Genomic DNA, 18647 nt, shown 5'->3' with positions numbered 1-18647 from the left:
CAGTTCTTGCAAGTAGCAAGAAGAAAGCATTGACTTTGGGTTTTTAAACACTACCCACTACGTTCTCTGTTTTTGAACTAACAACATCTCTGGGTCTTGATTTCTTTATCTTTAAATTGAACATTGATCTCATAAAATTGTGGTCAAAAAAAAAAAAAATTGTGGTCAATCTTTAAAAACAAAAAAAAGTTCACATGTGTTTACTAAATTCCGGTTCTCCTTCAGACTCCACCACCTGTCCCCCCCCCCCCCCCCCCGCCAATTAATTTTGCATTGCTTCTATTTACATTATTATTCCTGAAAAGCATTTGTATGTGGCTTTCCCTGGCTTCAACTCCTTAGTTTGGCATTCTTGGCCTTCCATAAAGTGACCCTCATCTATCTCTGTCACATATCTCCTTACCTTTTGAAAAGAGTCAACTGCCCTAGCTAGAGTAATCTACTCATTGTCTTCTAAACATGGCTTATCCACTCCTGCTTTAATCTGTCTTCCAAGGCCATTTCCCCTGCAGGAGGTACTATCCTCCACTCTCTTAAGTTTCACCTTCTGTGTGAATATTTCATGTCCACCCAGGTGATTTCTGCAGTCATTGACTTTCTGTAGCATTTCCTGTTTCTCAGTCATTTGGTACTTATAATTTCTTAAATTTGTAGTGACCTCTTTTTTTTATATAAGTGAATTATCTCTGCAGCTAGACTGAGTATGATAGAGATCATGTCTCAGCAATTTTTAAATGCATAATGTACATAATGGGTGTTGAATAGAGTTTTCATGCTTTTGTTTCATTTTTGCAAAACATTTATGGAATACTTACGAATGCCAGTGCTAGGCTCTAAGAATATAAAGGCAAATGAACTGATTTTTGTTTCTTAGGCTAGTGGTCTCCTGAGGGAGATGAATGTTGCACAGATATTTCAATATACAGTTGGCCCTCTGTATCTGCGGGTTCCACATTGGTGGATACAACCAACTGCGGATGGAAAATATTGGGGAAAAAATTTTTCAGAAAGTTCAAAAAGCAAAACATGAATTTGCCAAGTGCAGGCAACTGTGTACGTAGCATTTACATTGTATTTACAGCTATTTACATAGCATTTACATTGGATTAGGTATTATAAGTAATCTAAAGATGCTTTAAAGTATACAGGAGGTTGGGGAGGATGTACAAAGGCTATATGCAAATACTACACCATTTTATATAAGGGACTTGAGCATTTGGGGATCAATCCCCTGCTGATACCAAGGGGCAGCTGTAATGTGGTAAATACCAAGGTAAATGTTTTCGAGGGATGAGTATATTGAGGGAAGTGGAACTTTTACTGCCTGCGAGTTCAGAGATAGCTTCTGGAGTTGAACTCATGAGCTCAGTCTTACAGGATGAGTAGGATTAGTCAGGTAAAGAAAGAAGAGCAGCTCTACCGGCAGCATCCGACGGCAGGATGTCTCACAGGAAGTTCTCCGCTCCCAGGCATGGGTCCCTGGGCTTCCTGCCTCGGAAGCGCAGCAGCCAGCACCGCGGGAAGGTGAAGAGCTTCCCCAAGGATGACTCTTCCAAGCCTGTGCACCTCACAGCCTTCCTCGGCTACAAGGCTGGCATGACCCACATTGTGAGGGAGGTCGATAGGCCAGGGTCCAAGGTGAACAAGAAGGAAGTTGTGGAGGCTGTGACCATCGTGGAGACACTGCCCATGGTCATTGTGGGCAATGTGGGCTATGTGGAAACACCTCGAGGCCTCCGGACCTTTAAGACCCATCTTTGCTGAGCATATCAGTGATGAATGCAAAAGGCGCTTCTATAAGAACTGGCGTAAATCTAAGAAGAAGGCCTTCACCAAATACTGCAAGAAGTGGCAGGATGTAGATGTCAAGAAGCAGCTGGAGAGGGACTTGAGCAGCATGAAGAAGTACTGCCAGGTCATCTATGTCATTGCCCACACCCAGATGCGCCTGCTTCCTCTATGCCAGAAGAAGGCCCACCTCATGGAGACCCAGGTGAACGGAGGCACTGTGGCCGAAAAACTGGACTGGGCCCGAGAGAGGCTAGAGCAGCAGGTCCCTGTGAACCAAGTGTTTGGGCAGGATGAGATGATTGATGTCATTGGGGTGACCAAGGGCAAAGGCTACAAAGGAGTCACCAGCCGTTGGCACACCAAGAAGCTGCCCCGTAAGACCCACCGCGGGCTGTGCAAGGTTGCCTGTATTGGGGCGTGGCATCCTGCACAGGTGGCCTTCTCTGTGGCTCGGGCCGGGCAGAAAGGCTACCATCACTGCACCGAGATCAACAAGAAGATCTACAAGATTGGCCAGGGCTACCTCATCAAGGATGGCAAACTGATCAAGAACAATGCCTTTACTGATTACGATCTGTCTGACAAGAGCATCAACCCTCTGGGTGGCTTTGTCCACTACGGTGAAGTGACCAATGACTTTGTCATGCTCAAAGGCTGCGTGGTGGGAACCAAGAAGCGAGTGCTCACCCTTCGCAAGTCCTTGCTGGTGCAGACCAAACGGCGGGCCCTGGAGAAGATTGACCTCAAGTTTATTGACACCACCTCCAAATTTGGCCATGGCCGCTTCCAGACTGTGGAGGAGAAGAAAGCGTTCATGGGACCACTTAAGAAGGACTGAATTGCAAAGGAAGAAGGGGCCTAATGTCAGAACAGATTATACAGCTGGTAGAATCTCAATAAAGTTATTTCCCAGTGGGGAGGAGGAAAAAAAAAGAAAGAAGGGAAGAATGTAGCAGACAGAATGAGTAAATGCTTGGGGACCGTGTGTTGGAGGAACTCTAAATCTCATTCTGCATTTCCTTTGGGAGTCTAAGGTTCTCTTTAAATAAACCTTTCATTAGTCTTACAGGAATAATTTATACTTAAATGGCTGATGTATGTTGTATATATTTCTACTAGAATATGAAGACATGAGAAATTTATGTAGTGCCTCCAGTACTTCCTTTAAGATACATAAATATTTAAATTTCCTTTCCATGTTTTTGACAGTAGCCTCATCTTAGGCAAAAATTAGTTATTTGGAACATTATTAAATTATTATGGGGGGAGTTTTAATGAATACATGAATATTCTGAAAATAACTTTAGGTTTATAGACTTATTTTATAGAATCCCTCACCTGTTGAGATCAAACATGGAAGGTGGAGGTGAGGAAAGGAGTTCTGTAGCATTGGGGGATGAGATCAGAACATTAAGTGAAGTCTCTTTGGATTTAACTTTTTCAAGTCTGTCATAAAGGAAAAAAACCGTTGTAGACCCTTTTTGATCATTAACATTTTGTTCCCACAGTTCTTGATGGCATTTTCTCTTCTGTAGTGTCTGTCTTAAGTGAGAAGCATGATTCTGAAATCTATTATATTTAAAGAATTGCTGTATTGATGCATTAATATCTTCAGTCTATTTCCAAAAACTCCATGGGTTCACTGACCATATAAGTTGAGTCCTTTTTCCATCCTTCCTCTTCCCAAAGTCCTACTATTTCAGTGCTATGTTAGTTGGAATATAGTATATTAGAATGTGTTTTACTAATACTGCCTCTTAGAAAGGTCATGAATTATTATTTAGTTCTTCACCAGGCAACAACTAACCAAATTTTCTTTGAGATACTGTGTGGTGATGAGATATAAGATAATCAGAGTAAAATGGAATTGGAAGATGGTATTCAAAGAAAAGATGAGTTAGAGGTATACTTACTTGAAAATATTTTTATTGCGGGTGGGGAAAGATAAAAAGCATAGTGCTAAGAGAACCACCACAGGATGAATTTGGATATAAAAAGTATCTTAGGAAAAAAAAAAAGTATCTTAGGGCATCTGCAAAATTTTGTATTTCTGCACACATACACAGTTTGTGTAGATATTTTAAAGTGAAAATTTTGTGTTTTAATATCTAAAATACATATTTCTCAAATTCTGCTTAGTTTAGGGAATTCCCTGGCGGTCCAGTCGTTAGGACTCCATGCTCTCACTGCCGAGGGCCCAGGTTCAATCCCTGCTCAGGGAACTAAGATCCCACAAGCCACACAGTGCGGACCCCCCCCCACCAAAAAGAAAATTCTGCTTAGTTTAGATAAATGAAATAATAATATTATTTGTCTAAAATAATCATTAGTTTCACTTTGCTATTCCGTGATAAAAGGTCAGAATATTAAGAAGCACAACTCAAAGGTTAAGGCATATTGGTCATAGATTCTGAAAATGTTAACATGTTAGTCACTTGCTAATTAAAAATATGTTAATTAGGTTGTCTGTAAACCCATACAGGGTTTTTTTTTTGGCTTCCTATGAAAGCAACATAGTGTAGTGAGTTAAATGAGCAAAGCCTTTGAATTAAGATTGGCCTAATTTGTATTTAGGTTGTCCTGAGTTCAGATCCCAGCTCTGCTGTGTGACCTTAAACCTCTCTAGTTTTAGCTCTTTGCTCTGTATTTTCCTGTCTATAAAATGACAATGATAGAAGTATTTGGAGAATTACATGGGAAGATGTATATATAAAACCCACCATAGTTCTAGGTGGGTAAAGAGCCTAATTTATGCATTGTTTTCATTTTCTGCATTTCTGAATATGAATATATACCTTAAAACTTGTTAATGTAGTCTTTGAGTTGGTTGGCAGCAATTGTGCCTTAAATGGGTAGAAGGCAGTTGACAGGTCTTAACTGTGAAGTAGGCTGTTTTATTCCTCAAGAGTATCATCTTACATTTTACTAGTGCTTTATACTTTTCAGAATGCTTTTATATAATTGTCTTCTTAAGTTCTTCTATCCAATAACCTTACATAACTGGATTGGCATTTTGTAGAGAAGGAAAATGAGTACCTCATTAGTGGCAGAGTTGGCATTGGCCTTAATCTGCTCCCTCCTTGTCCACTGTACACACTTGGGCAGTGCTCTTAAAAATGAAAAATTTTCCCTTTTGATATCTATTTGCCATTGATGCTGTCAAGTGGTATAATATATATATATAATTTAGATGATTCACAATTAGTGTTTGCAGATTCATATATTAGAAAACATATTTCTTAAAAATTACTTTAGTTTTTTAAAATTTCACGTGTAATATAGATCTGGTTCTTGCCACTTCTACATCCAGTAAAGTAATACATACTTGTTTTAAACAAAACAAAACCCAGAAAATTTTAAGAGCGATCATGTAACAGTGAAAGAGAGTGCTAATTATTGCTGGAACATGAGGCATAAATCTGGACTGTTCCAGGCACACAGGCACTTATGGTCACCCTACCATCCAGGGTTGTGTAGCCTTTCAGTTATTTTTTTATATATATATTAGCATTCACATATTTGTATAAACATATGTATGTATATAGTTTTAACAACTGGGATTGTTCTAATTTATATAGTTTGTAATCTTTCTTTTGTCACTTGACATTTTATCAAAGACATGTTCATAATTATATATCTAAAGCATCATTGGAAATGTCAGCATGCTGAAAATTACAGGAGTACTGTAATTTTCTAAACTGAATTCCTAACAATGAAAATGTGTCTTGTTTCCAATACTTTATTATTATTAAAAAATGCTGTAATGAACATCCTGGTACACACATATTCTTGTGCATGCTTATTTGAATGACAAGATTTGCACATTTCAAAATAATTTGTTAAGTGTGGTAGGCAGAATAACGCGGCTCCCAAAAGACGTCTACATCCTGATCCCCAGAACTTATGAATATATTATGTTACATGGCAAGGGGAAAGAAATTAAGGTTGCTAATCAGCTGACTTTAAAATAAAGAGATTATCATGGATTTTTTGGTGGGCCCAGTGTAATCACAAGAATCCTTTAACTGTGGAAGAAGGAGGCAGAAGAATCAGAACCAGAGAGACATGACTTCCTTGGTGGCACCGTGGTTAAGAATCTGCCTGCCAATACAGGGGACACGGGTTCGAGCCCTGGTCTGGGAAGATCCCACATGCCGCAGAGCAACTAAGCCTGTGTGCCACAACTACTGAGCTTGTTCTCTAGAGCCTGAGAGCCATGACTGCTGAGCCCACGTGCCACAACTACTGAAGCACACGCACCTAGAGCCTGTGCTCCACAACGAGAGAAGCCACCGCAATGAGAAGCACACGCACTGCAACGAAGAGTAGCCCCTGCTCGCCTCAACTAGAGAAAGCCCGCGTGCAACAACGAAGACCCAAAGCAGCCAAAAAATAAGTAAATAAATAAATTTAAAAGAAAAGAAAAGAGAAGAACCACAGAGGATAACATCCTGTTGGAATAGAAGGGGGTCACAAGCCAAAGAATGCAGGTAGTCTCAAGAACAAGGAAAACGCAAAAACTAGGTTTCTTCTCTAGAGCTTCCAGAAAGCAGCACAGCCATGGTGATACCTTGATTTTTACCGAGACTCACTCAGGCTTCTGACTTTCAGACCTGTAAGAGAATAAAATTTGTGTTGTTGTAAGCCACTAAATTTGTGGTAATCTGTTACAGCAGCAATAGGGAAATAATGCCTGGTAGATGTTGACAGAAAGTTTGTACTGTTTATTCTGGCCCTAGCAGTGTTTGAAAAGTACCTGTTTCCGTACATCCTCACCAGTACTGAAGGTCTCATGATCTCACCTTTTTTTTGAAGCAGATTCCTTGATGTCTTTACTTGTATTACACACAGACAAGTCTATCCAATACTCTAGCATTTCCCAGAGTGTATTCCGCTGAACACGGGAAATTCATATATGTTAGGGTTCTCAATATATCCAAGGTAAAATAAATTTCAAAATACGGGGTTAAACTGGATTCTTTATTTAAGACTTCTCATAGCTTATAACATGCTAATGTATATTATGAACCTCCAAGAGGGAGATAGAGGTTGGTGTTTCCAAAGCTATGTCACAGCTCATAGAACTGATGTTTTCTTAGAACATTCTTTAAAATGCAGCTCTCCTTTTTCTGTTCTTTTCTCTCTTAATCTTTCTCTTTAATATATTAACCTTTATGTATGTCCATATTATATCTTAGACTTTGTTATTCTTCAGAATTCTTCTACCTCTAAAGTCTTACATTCAGCCATTCCATTTTGACCACAGCCTGATCCGCATTAATCCAGCTGCTTCTCTGTTCAGGACTTCCAGTGTAGATTCCAAATTTTTCGCGATTAGTCACTTCTTGCTTTTTTCTTTTCTTCCTCCTCCTGTTTTTGCTCTTCCGCCCATTTTTTGATATATTACTTTAACCTGTCTTACCAGTATCCTCAGTCCTCTTGTCCTCCCGGCTCACTTGTCTAGGAAGATCTGCTCTGAATGATTCTGAAAATATGCTTCTTTGGGTATTATGGATAGCCTCACTGGAAAAAACATCTTACAGACTGGCCACTTGTTTAAATGCAGTCTTCCACTTCAATATCTATTAGTTCTTTTTCCCCCCAGTCTTGCCCATTTCTTTACAGTAGTTAAACTTTCGCTGTTTTCTTGAAGTTTTACTCTCTTAGCAAATGGTCTTTATTTGAAGATAAAAATAAAAACCTTTTGGTGGGACTGATCTGCTTCCTGTTCCTTCCTCTACTAGTCCTTGCCTCTGTCGCTCTTAGAAAGGAAAAGGTTCTCATCCTCCTTATTAAGGTGGTTTTCTTTGTTTTTTGCTCTGGATCTCATAGACTTTTTTTTTTTTAATTTATTTATTTACTTTTGGCTGCATTGGGTCTTCGTTTCTGAGCGCGGGCTTTCTTCAGTTGCGGCGAGCTGGGGCTACTCTTTGTTGCGTGTGCGGGCTTCTTATTGCGTGTGCGGGCTTCTTACTGCAGTCTTGTTGTGGAGCATGGGCTCTAGGTGCGCGGGCTTCGGTAGTTGTGGCTCACAGGCTCTAGAGCGCAGCCTCAGTAGTTGTGGAGCATGGGCTTAGTTGCTCCACTGGCATGTGGGATCTTCCCGCACCAGCGCTCTAACCCGTGTCCCCTGCATTGGCAGGTGGATTCTTAACCACTGCGCCACCAGGGAAGCCCATAGACTTTTTTTATATTCAACCTTTTCCCTCCTTAATTGGAGCTTTGTCATAAACATTTGAGCAAGCTTCCCTTAACCTGTCCTTCCCTAGCATTTGTTCTATATTTATCTTCCCCATTTATCACCTTATAAACATGGTCTATACTGACTCCCTCAACCCATTGTTCTCTGGTTTCTACCCCTACCTTTCCACTGAAACTATACTTGGTCAGGTCACCAAAGGCTTCTGTTTTTAACTCCAAAGACTCTTTTTTTAATTGAGGACAGGGACTGTTTTGCTAACACTTGTATCCCTAAGGCCTCCGCAGTGCCTGATACATAGTGGAATCTTTGCATATATTTGATGAATATTCATTCAAAGCATGTATGAATGTATTTCAGTTTACTAATGTCTGTTATGACTCTCTGCTCTGGCCTTGTTTATGTCTTCATGTGTTTCCTTGTTTTGTTTTGTTTTGTTTTTGTTTTGTTTTCTAACTCTATTTGAATTTGGTACTTTTTCTATTTGTCTTTTTCTTGTTATGTTCAGGATAATTCTTATATCGAAAGCTGTTATCTCTCATGGGATTTACCTTGTCAGTGTGTTACTTTGCTTTTAAAAGTGGAGCTATATTATCAGAAAGTTTAGCCTGATACTCCAAATATGAGCATTAGCCAAGCACAGCACTTAAAGGTATAGTGATTTAAGAGTAAGGCCTTTACTTTCTGGCAGCCCTGAGTTTGAAAACTGGGTGTATGATCTTGGGTAAGTTATCTAACCTTTTGATTCCAGTTTCCTCAGTCTTAGAATGGATATAATATGTTTCCTAGGGTTTGAGAAGGAATAAATTAGATCACAGAGTAAAAGTTCTTAGCATGGTGCCTTATACCTGGTTAAAAAAAGAAGCAGTAGGACTTCCCTGGTGGCGCAGTGGTTAAGAATCCGCCTGCCAATGCAGGGGACACAGGTTCGAGCCCTGGACCAGGAAAATCCCACATGCCGCAGAGCAACTAAGCCAGTGTGCCACAACTACTGAGCCTGCGCTCTAGAGCCTGCGAGCCCCAACTACTGAGCCTGTGTGCCACAACTACTGAAGCCCACATGCCTAGAGCCCGTGCTCCGCAACAAGAGAAGCCACTGCAAGGGGAAGCTTGCACACCGCAATGAAGAGTAGCCCCCGCTCGCTGCAAGTAGAGAAAGCCCGTGCGCAGCAACAAAGACCCAACGCAGCCAAAGATTTAAAAAAAATAATAATAATTTTTAAAAAAGAAGAAAAAAGTTACATTTACTTACATATTTATTATTTCTGACACTCCTCATCTCTTTGTGTAGTTCCAGATTTCCATCTGGTACCATTTTCTAACAGCCTCAAGAGCTTGTTTTTAATATTTCTTATGGTATTGATCTATTGGCATCAAATTTTCTCAGCTTTTGTGTTTCTGAAAATGTCTGTTTCACCTTCAGTTTTAAAGGATATTTTTGCTGGATATAAAATTATAGATTGATAGGATTTGGGGTTTGTTCTTTTTTTTTCTTTCGCTAGTTTAAAGATATTATTCCATTATCTTCTGGCTTGCACTTTTTCTGATAAGAATTTTGCCATTATTCTTATCTTTATTTTTTTCTCTGCCTGCTCTTAAGATGTTCTCTTTATCATTGCTTTTCAGCCATTTGATTACAGTGCCTTTGTATGGTTTTCTTTTGTGCTCAAATGCTCAAAGTTTATTGAGCTTCTTAGATGTCTGGGTTTATAACTTTCATCAGATTTGGAAAATATTCTGTCATTATCTTTTCAGATATTTTTTTGTGTAATTGATATGAGCCAGATATGGTATAAACTCTTAATTTCTTTGGATCTGTTGCCTAAGTGAGCTGGTAATTTGATTTTGTTAATATGGTATAGAATTGTATGTTATCTACTGTACGTTTTGCAACTAAAGAGGTTTTTGGGTTTTTTTTTTTTTTCTTCTTGTTTAGCAAAGAAGAACTTAAAAAGTGGGTTTTGAGTGATGTTGGAATCACAGTGAGGCTAGGCTATATCTTTGCTTTGGGGAGCAGTGTGGGAGAGTATAATAAAATTTGTTTGATCTTTATTTTAGATGGTATCTAAGAAAGTTGTATAGCATGAAGATTTGTCCACAAAGATATCACCTCCCCTTTTTAACCATGTATTCAGGAACTCTTTCTATGAATAGCTTTTGCCCTAAGCTGCAGTGCAAATTACTTGTAGTGATGACTTAGGGTCACTCCAAGGAATGTTCTGCTGTTGCCATTGAAGTCTGTGTATGTTTATTTTTCCTATATAATTTATGTAAGAAAATATAGTAAACCTGTGTTGTCAATTGTCTTATTAATCAAAAATTTCTAGAAATTAGGATTTTTGTTTTGCATTGTGATGAGGAGGAAGAGAGTGGGAAGAAGAACTAGAGAGACCTCTGGGACAGAATGTATACCAGAGGCTAAAACCAATAAGATTTCCTGGAGAAGAGTTTTTCAGGTTTAAGGAAAAGGGGAATATGGGTGGGTCTTATGCTTTTAAAAAGGCAAACTCTGAATAAAATCATAAGCAATGAAATAGTCACAATTTAGTGTTTTGTTTTTTTTTTTGGCTGCATTGGGTCTTCGTTGTTGCACATGGGCTTTCTCTAGTTGCGCTACCCTTTGTTGCCTTGGGGGGGGCTACCCTTTGTTGCAGTGCGCAGGCTTCTCATTGCGGTGGCTTCTCTTGTTGCAGAGTATGGGCTCTAGGCGCACGGGCTTCAGTGGTTGTGATGCACAGGCTCAGTAGCTGTGGCTTGTGGGGTCTAGAGTGCAGGCTCAGTAGTTGTGGTGCACGGGCTTAGTTGCTCCGTGGCATGTGGGATCTTCCCAGACCAGGGATCAAACCCGTGTCCCGACGTTGGCAGGTGGATTCTTAACCACTGCACCACCAGGGAAGTTCCACAGTTTAGTTTTGAACATGTGAATTGTTGAAAATTGAGGTCTGTATTGCATCATGGAATAATGAATAAATGAAGTTTAGGTTCTGGAATTCTGATAACACCTGGATTTGAACGCCAGTCCTAGCACTCATACTATCTTTGTGATTTTGGGCAAGTTTCCTAAAATCTCTGAGCCTTTGTTTCTTTATTTATAAAATTGGAAAAATAGTAGTTACCTCAGGTTGCTATGAAAATTAAATCGATAACGGTTTATGTAATCCACTTGTCGTTTACCTAGGTCCCCAATGATTATTAGTTTTCTTTGTATATTCACTTTAAATTTTATTCTTTCATTCAGGGACCTTTTTACCTTTTAAACATTTATAATATTTAAACAAACCCCTATGGCATTCATGAGACTTTGTTTTCATCCTTTATTTTTCTCCATTGACTCCTTCCCTTGTTATTTATCCCACTCCATCCCATAAAAAACATGTTATGTATTCCATCTTAAAAACTCTTTTGACCCTCTCATCTCCCTCTACTGCCTCTCCTTCCCAGATAAAAGTGTCTAAACTCAGTTTTAGTCTCAGTTCCTTTCCTCCTGTTTTCCACTGAAGTCAGTCCATGGGCTGATGCTCCCACTTTTCTGCCCAAATTGTTCTTAACAAGATCCTCAGTGCCTTCCACATACGAAATCCAATAGTCATTTCTCAGGCCTCATTTTACTTGATGCATCAGCAGTATTTATCGATTCTACCCTCTTTTTTGAAGCTCTTTTCTTTATTTGGCTTCTAGGACACCATAAAACTTCAACAAGTTTTCCTCCCTTCTCTCTGGTCATTAGTTCTCTGTCTTTTTACTGACCCATTGTCATCTCTAGTCTCTATATGCTGATGGCTCCCAAATGAATTTCTGTAGTACATACCTTTCCTTTAAATGTCAGACTCTTTAATTAACTGCCAGTGTACATTCACATGGATGTATATCTTAAAGTTATCATCGTTGTAAGAAATAATAGCAAGTGGTTATATAACACCATGTGCCAAGCACTGTTGTCCAGAATGAACTCTTCGCCCACACCTATTTGTATTATCTTCCTGTTGCTAGTAAATGACAAATTCCCATGAATCATTTTTGATTTTTCTCTCTCTGTCTCTCAAATTTCACTCAACAAATGCTGTTGGTCAGAGTCTGATCAGATTTTACTCTCTCCACTGCTGCCTACTGGTCCAAGCCAGTGAAGTCTCAACATATAGGCCAGGAGGAACCTCTTAAAATCTAGGTTAGGTCATGTCACCTCTTTGCTCAAAATCTCCAAAGGTCTCACAGATTATCTAGGTCAAGTTGGATGGCTCAGTCATTCAGCAGCTCAGCCTGACCTGAAGGGTCCAAGATGGCATCACTCAAATGTCTGGACTGTCAACTGGAATGGCTGTGATAGGTGGGAAAACTGGGTCTCCTCTCTCCAAGTAGTCTGTCTCCTCTGCTTCATAACATTGTGATGGCATTACGAAAGGGCAAGCCCAAATACACAAGTGCTTATCAAGCCTTCGTTTGTGTCACACTTCCTAAAGTCTAATTGGCCAAAGTAAGTCACATGGCCAAGCCCAGGGTCACTGTGTAAAGAGAGTTCACAGTGGTGCAGATGCCAGGAGGTGTATGATTCATTGGGGGCCATCAATATAACAATCTTCTATAGGCCCTCTATGATTTGTATCAGATTTAATTTATTATATTATTTGATTATAGTGCAGCACCCCTTTCTTTAGTCAGATAGGTAAATAATAAAGAAAAAAGGAGCTTCACTAGATAAAACTGATGTCTAGAAGTACGGGTTAAATAATGGTTCTTGGGTGGAAAAATCAGATTTGACTTTTGCGTATCTTTTATTTTTAATTTCAGACACCACCTAGAAGTAGAGAATACTATATATACCATAATACTTTATAGATTATTTTATTTAGTTAAATCAGACAGTAACTTAAATATTGTTGCTGGCTGAGTTAATTAACTTGTCCATATCCCATGTTATCCTCTTACTCCAAATTGGGAAGTTGTACTTTATTTTTCCCTAACCTAAATTTATGTGGTGTTTTACATTATATAAAGGACTGTTTGCTGTTTCTTTTTCCAACCTAAGTTTTGTTCCCTGTTACCTATCAAAGGATATAGTCACAGCCTTGTTTTCTTCAAATATTCTTCGTACTTTGTCTTGTCATGCTGTCCCTAATGTCAGTTATTTTTCTCTTATTCTTAGCATTTCCAATAAGTCTGGTCTGCTGTTACTTACATTAAAACTTGTTTTAATTCTAGTGTCTACTCATTTTTTGCTTTCATTTTCCTATCTTTGTTTGGAATTCTGTTAATCTTAAAATTATAAGTATGTGCAAGCATTGATAGCTTCATTATGTCCTCAAGGTTAATCTTACCTGACCATTTGTATATTGTTATACTAGTTTTATTAAAAATTGCTTTCTTTTTATTTTTCTTTATATAAGGCATTTAGTTATTCATTTTTAATGTGTTAAATAAGTAGTTCATATTATCTTTTATTTTAGGAAGATATAAGGATTGTTGCAAATAATGCATTTTTGTTGTAAAGCGTTGGGTCCAATAGTGTTGAAAACCATTGTTCTGGCATATATCATCTACTAGGATAATCTCTAGTGCAGAAAATGTGTAAACAAAGAACTTCATCATAGTGCTATGCGTGCTATGATAAAAGTGGGCATTAAGATGCACTGGGAGTGCTTGGCCAAGCCAAGTCCCTTTTACAGGAGTTGAGTCTTTAAATACAAGAAGGGGTTAGCCGGAGGGAAGAGGGCAGGGATTCCATGTTGAGTGAAAGAGCATGAATCAAGGTACTTAGGGGCAAAATAGCAAGGAACTAAAAGTAATTTGGTTTTATTGGGTCATGAAGTGTATAGTGGGAAGCTGTGGGACCTTACATGCTATACTAATAAGCTTGGGTTTTGTCATGAGGTATTTTCTCCTAGTCTTTTCCACTGAAGTACAACTAAAGTCACAGGTGATTAAATACATGCTTTGGAAGTATGGTGCCAAAGTCCACATAGACCTCCTGCATGTTTGAAATTTCTCTTAAGACTGGTGTTCTATTGTTAAAAATTATGAATAACTTTGTCTTCTATTCTAGAATTGATTAATGTGCATTCTTAGCTTCAATATCCTAATTTTAGAATGAGGATAATAATAACATTTACGTCTTAGGATTGTTGGGAAGAGTAATAATACCTATAATGATGATAATGACAATAATAGCTAACAGTTTTGAGGGCTTATTTAACAAGAAACAATCCTAGGTGTTTTATTTCTATTACCTCATTTAATCCTCAGAACATCTCAATGAAGAACGTACTTTTATTATCTCCTTCTTACTCCTGACAAAACTGGGGCATAGAGAAGCAATTTTCCTAAGGTTATACAGCTAATAAGTGGCAGAGCGTAGTTAGAACCCAGGCAGTCTGAATATAAGGTACTTAACTACTACATTTTATATTCCCATTCTGTGAGATCAGGTGTATAGAACATTTAGCATAGAATCTGCTACATAATAATTTTAAATGTAAGCAGTTATCAGTATTCAATAATAATTAATTTATTTTGTCCAAATCTTTGCGTTAACTTGATGTCTCTAAGAAACTGTGCTATGTCTTTCCTGTGGCTTGAGTTATTCCCGGCATGCCATTGAGTGCAGCGTGATACCCAAGCCCATGCCTTTAACCACTACTTTCTACTGCTTCCTCTTTCCTTGTTGGTCTGTGTCCATATTAGAATTTAAATCTGGTAGGAACTATAATCTGTTTTGTTCATCATTGTATACCTAGTCCTTAACACTGTATCTAGTACATAGAAATGACCAAATCATTGTTCAATGAGTGAATGAAGATCTAAAACCTGCCGTTTTCAGCTGGTCTTAGAATGTAAGCATTATTTATACTATCTATAATTGTGGTTTAATTACTTTACTTGTTTTTCCTTCCATAAGCAGTCCAGTTTGGACCAGCCGTCTGTCTGCTCCTGTGTTCTACAGGGCACTCTCACCTTGGTGCTGCAAGAACCCTGCTGGGTAACTGGTTTCTGTCTTATAGAGATCACTCAGCTTTCAGGCAGGGATGGAGATTAGGGTAACACTTCGATCCCAAACTAGAATTTTAGAAATATACAAAACAGAATTTTTAAATGTGTATTCTAAAGAAACTAAATACAAAAAGGAAAAAAAGCTTTGATATTTTCCCTTTGCCTTTGACATTAGATCATTTTAAATAAAGAGAAAATTTAACTTTCTTCAAGGGGGTTCTCTGTTGTTGTGGGTTAACTCATATTTTCCTCCTCTCCTCTATCTAGAATGTCTTAAACCATTCTACCTTATGAGAAATTGGATGTTCTTGCAGATAGTCATTGTGGGAGAAAACGTTTCATTTAAGTCCCAGATGAGGACCGGAAACTTGAAATCAGAGGAGCATCTGAAATCAAGTAATATTAGGTAGGATGAAAATTACAAGGGATTTCTACATGTTTGTATTCCTTTTAGAGCTATATGTTAAAGTGTTCATGTACTATGAACACTAGTACAAGAATTAGAAGCTTTCTGAAGCATTTGATATTGGCCAGGATGGGGGAGGGGAGTGCTAATGGTTTGGGGTTTTTTGTTTGTTTGTTTGTTTTTTAAATTTATGTGGCTTCATAAGAACTTTGGCATGTTTACTTTGTTATGAGCATTTATATCTTACAGTTCAAGGAAAATTTTTAAACATTTAAATTTAAGAAATGTTTATGTTTATATATGTGGTCTCTGAATATTTATGATAAGCATAAGGACATGTGATTTATCTTGTAGATTATCCTTTAGAATAAAAATTCCTATGTTTTGGATTACATATATCGCAGTTCATTTGAGTGCAGGGAGCATCAGTTCTTGGTTCTATATGTCAGCCTGGTTGCATTCAAGCCTCCTAGGTGCCTATAGAAATAGGTATATGATGGTATACAAGAGAAGCCCTCTGCAGCCATATGGTGAGTTGGTAACTCTTGTCACAGCAGCTTTTATCAGTTCAAATGACGGTGTGAAGGTGCTTGATCTTAGAGATGGGGCTTTTAAATGAGAAATGCTAGTTGCCCTTACAAGTTGATACTATGACAGTGACACCTATAGCTAGGCCATTCCAGAAGACTTGCTTTACTGTGTAACGCTTAGGAGCTTTGGAACCAGACTGCAGGGTGGAACCCAAGTTCTACCACTTCCTAGTTGTGTTTTAAGTTTTATATAATCAAAGTTTTGTATAATCAAAACTAATGTTTGGGGAGAAACAAAAAGTACAATAATATAAATTCTTTGCAATTCTTATGTATCAATCTCTGGTTTTATTTTATGTGCATACTAGAATGCGGTCATTATGACTTTCAAACAGTTTCTCTTTTGTCACTTAGCATTATTTGGTGGTATCTAGGATTTTTGACCTCCACCTTGGAATGTTGTCTTCTTCAACCTAGTGTGTTGCTTCAGAAAGGATCCTTTGTCAGTGACTAGATTAGCAAAAGTAATTTGGTGGTCACTGACGTATTCAAGTCATAGTCAGATTAACCCTCCCTCTCGGAGTTATCACTCATGTTCTTTTATGTAACTTACCTGTTGTCTTATTTGTTCCTGATAGCAACTCTGAAAGGGAGTTTGTATCCCTATTTTATAGATGAGGAAATTGAAGTTTCTTGGAAAGAAATTCCAAGGTAGCACTACTAATACGTAAGAAACCTAGATTCAGGGCCAAGTCTTTTTTATTCTGTATCATTTTGTGTTACATAAAATTGCCTTAAGTATGATGCACATTTTACCATTCATTAATTCAACAACATTTTAGTGAACAGCTATGACGTACCAGGCATTATTCTTGGTGTTAGGGATATAGCCTAACCTTCTTCCTCACATTTTTCCATTGTGCCTAATCCATATGGCACTCATCACTTTTTCTCAGGTTCTTTTGCCTGTTCATTTTGTAATTAGCTCAGAGATTTACCATTCTCCTCAGTTAATCTCCCTCTTACTTTCAGACACTGATCTGATTCTCCTACTTTGTCTCTGAATTTGAGGCAATGCAGCAGTGAATTCCCTGGACATCTCTCCACCCTGCACTACTCCCAAATTTTCCTAGCGTATTTCTGTCTAATCTTACCTTCCTCCAATTTCATCCTGCCTCTTTTTCAAAGCCAGTCTTGCTTCCTGTCTTTTTCACATTCTCATGTCTTTTCATCTCTTCCAGGATCATGCTGTGTTAGTTTTGTTCTTTCCTATATCTTCAAGCTATTCCTTTTTCCTAGCTTCTTTTCTTCATTCTAAACGTGCTCAAGTCTCTCCCATTGAAAAAAAGAAACGTCTCTTTACCCATGGCCCCCTTCTCTTTCTCTTCACAGCCCAATGTCTTAAGAGTTGCCTTAAACTTCTCCCTCTCATTTGTTCCTCATTCTCCCTGCAATTTGACATTTTGTCTTTCCCTGGCAAGGCTATCATTGACTCTTGCTTCACCAAATCCAACACACCTTCCAATCCTTATAGTACTTATCCACTGCCTTTGAGATTGTTGACTACTCTGCCTTTTTATCCTCTTCTTTTCCCTATACCACTCTTCTCTTGCTCTCGTACACCTGTAGTTTCTTCTTGGTGTTCTTCATGGGCTGTCTTTCTTTTATCTGCCACTTAAAAATGAAGATAGGGAGCTAGCACCACCCTTCTGCCTTTCTGGGCAATTACATTTACTCTTACGGTTTTAACTACCATCGCTGTGCTGATCACTCCAACACTGTATCCCTGGTCTTGATGTCTCCCCTGTGCTTGACACTCATCTGTAAGTGTCTGCTTGCTCACCCCCACTTTGTCAAATACCCAGATGTCCAAGCCAACAATCTGGGAATGATTTTAGACTGTTTCCTCTGCTTTATCTTTCTCCTTCTGATTTTACTTCCAGATATTTCTTGAATCGAGGCTTTTCTGTTCATCTGTATTATCACTTCCTTTCTTCCAGTCTCGCCCTTTTAAAATCCACCTTCCATGCATCTTGTTGTTGTAGTCTTTTAAAAATGCAATTCTGACAATGCTGTGCCCCTGTTTAAAACTCAGCACTGTTCTCCTAGTAGTTAAAAGATAGAATCTGAGCTCCTTAACGTGTCATACAAGGCCTCACTGCCTTGATTCTCCAGCTCATCTTCTGTAGCTTCCTACCGTGAATTTGATCCGTCAGTCTACCTCCTTCACTGGCTTAGCTTTGTTTTTACTGTTGTGATATTTTCTCTGCCTGGAAGAATAACTCCTTCTCATACTTTGAGATTCCCAGACCAGAAATGGCCCTTTATAAAACTAGGTACACATATTCAAATTGTATAGATTGTAGAGTGAACGTTGTAATATAGAGCAGTGGAGTGTCAGGAGATTTGAAAATTCGTGCCAAACTGTAACGTTCCATAAAGAGAGAAAGCAAGTTAGTATTTTTATTATCTCTTACTGAGAAAAGCTCCTTTAGGAGCAGCATCTTCCCTAGATGTTCTTTTCTATGTGAAATTCAACAGTAGAGTGATGTGATTTATTTTTTTCTGATTAATACCATGAAACTTGGTGATATCTTAAAGTTCTAAGTGTATATGTGCATGTGTGTCTGCATGTGTAAGCACACACTCACCTTATAGTGTCTACTGTCTGGCCTGTTATTTAACACAAATAATTATCATTAGGTTAATATGTTTATGGTCATAATTGTTGGCTACTGTT

The 18647-nt window shown here is 38.4% G+C and overlaps 1 protein-coding gene and 1 pseudogene across 14 annotated transcripts in view; both read left to right on the top strand.

Moving 5' to 3' along the window:
* Positions 1-18647, top strand: part of SMG7 (SMG7 nonsense mediated mRNA decay factor) — a 73469-nt gene that overhangs the window by 9553 nt on the left and 45269 nt on the right. For 7 of the 13 annotated variants that reach the window (XM_082401259.1, XM_082401266.1, XM_082401263.1 and 4 more), the window contains exon 2: positions 15239-15377. The exons of 4 other annotated variants lie outside the window; for them this stretch is intronic. In XM_082401259.1, coding sequence (XP_082257385.1) covers positions 15262-15377 — 116 coding nt within the window. In that variant the 5' untranslated portion in view covers positions 15239-15261. Of the gene's footprint in view, positions 1-14944; positions 14961-15238; positions 15378-18647 lie in introns of those variants that run through there. 2 more of the 13 variants (XM_082401262.1, XM_082401264.1) reach the window with 2 other exon arrangements.
* Positions 1426-2707, top strand: LOC309633326 (large ribosomal subunit protein uL3 pseudogene; annotated as a pseudogene). The gene has a single exon. The product of its transcript is annotated as a large ribosomal subunit protein uL3 pseudogene (transcript).

Source organism: Balaenoptera borealis (genome assembly GCF_965194805.1).
Source record: "Balaenoptera borealis genome assembly, chromosome: 1".
Lineage (NCBI taxonomy): Eukaryota > Metazoa > Chordata > Mammalia > Artiodactyla > Balaenopteridae > Balaenoptera > Balaenoptera borealis.
Note: the sequence above shows the minus strand (reverse complement) of the source record. Positions and strands in the feature narration are given on the sequence as shown.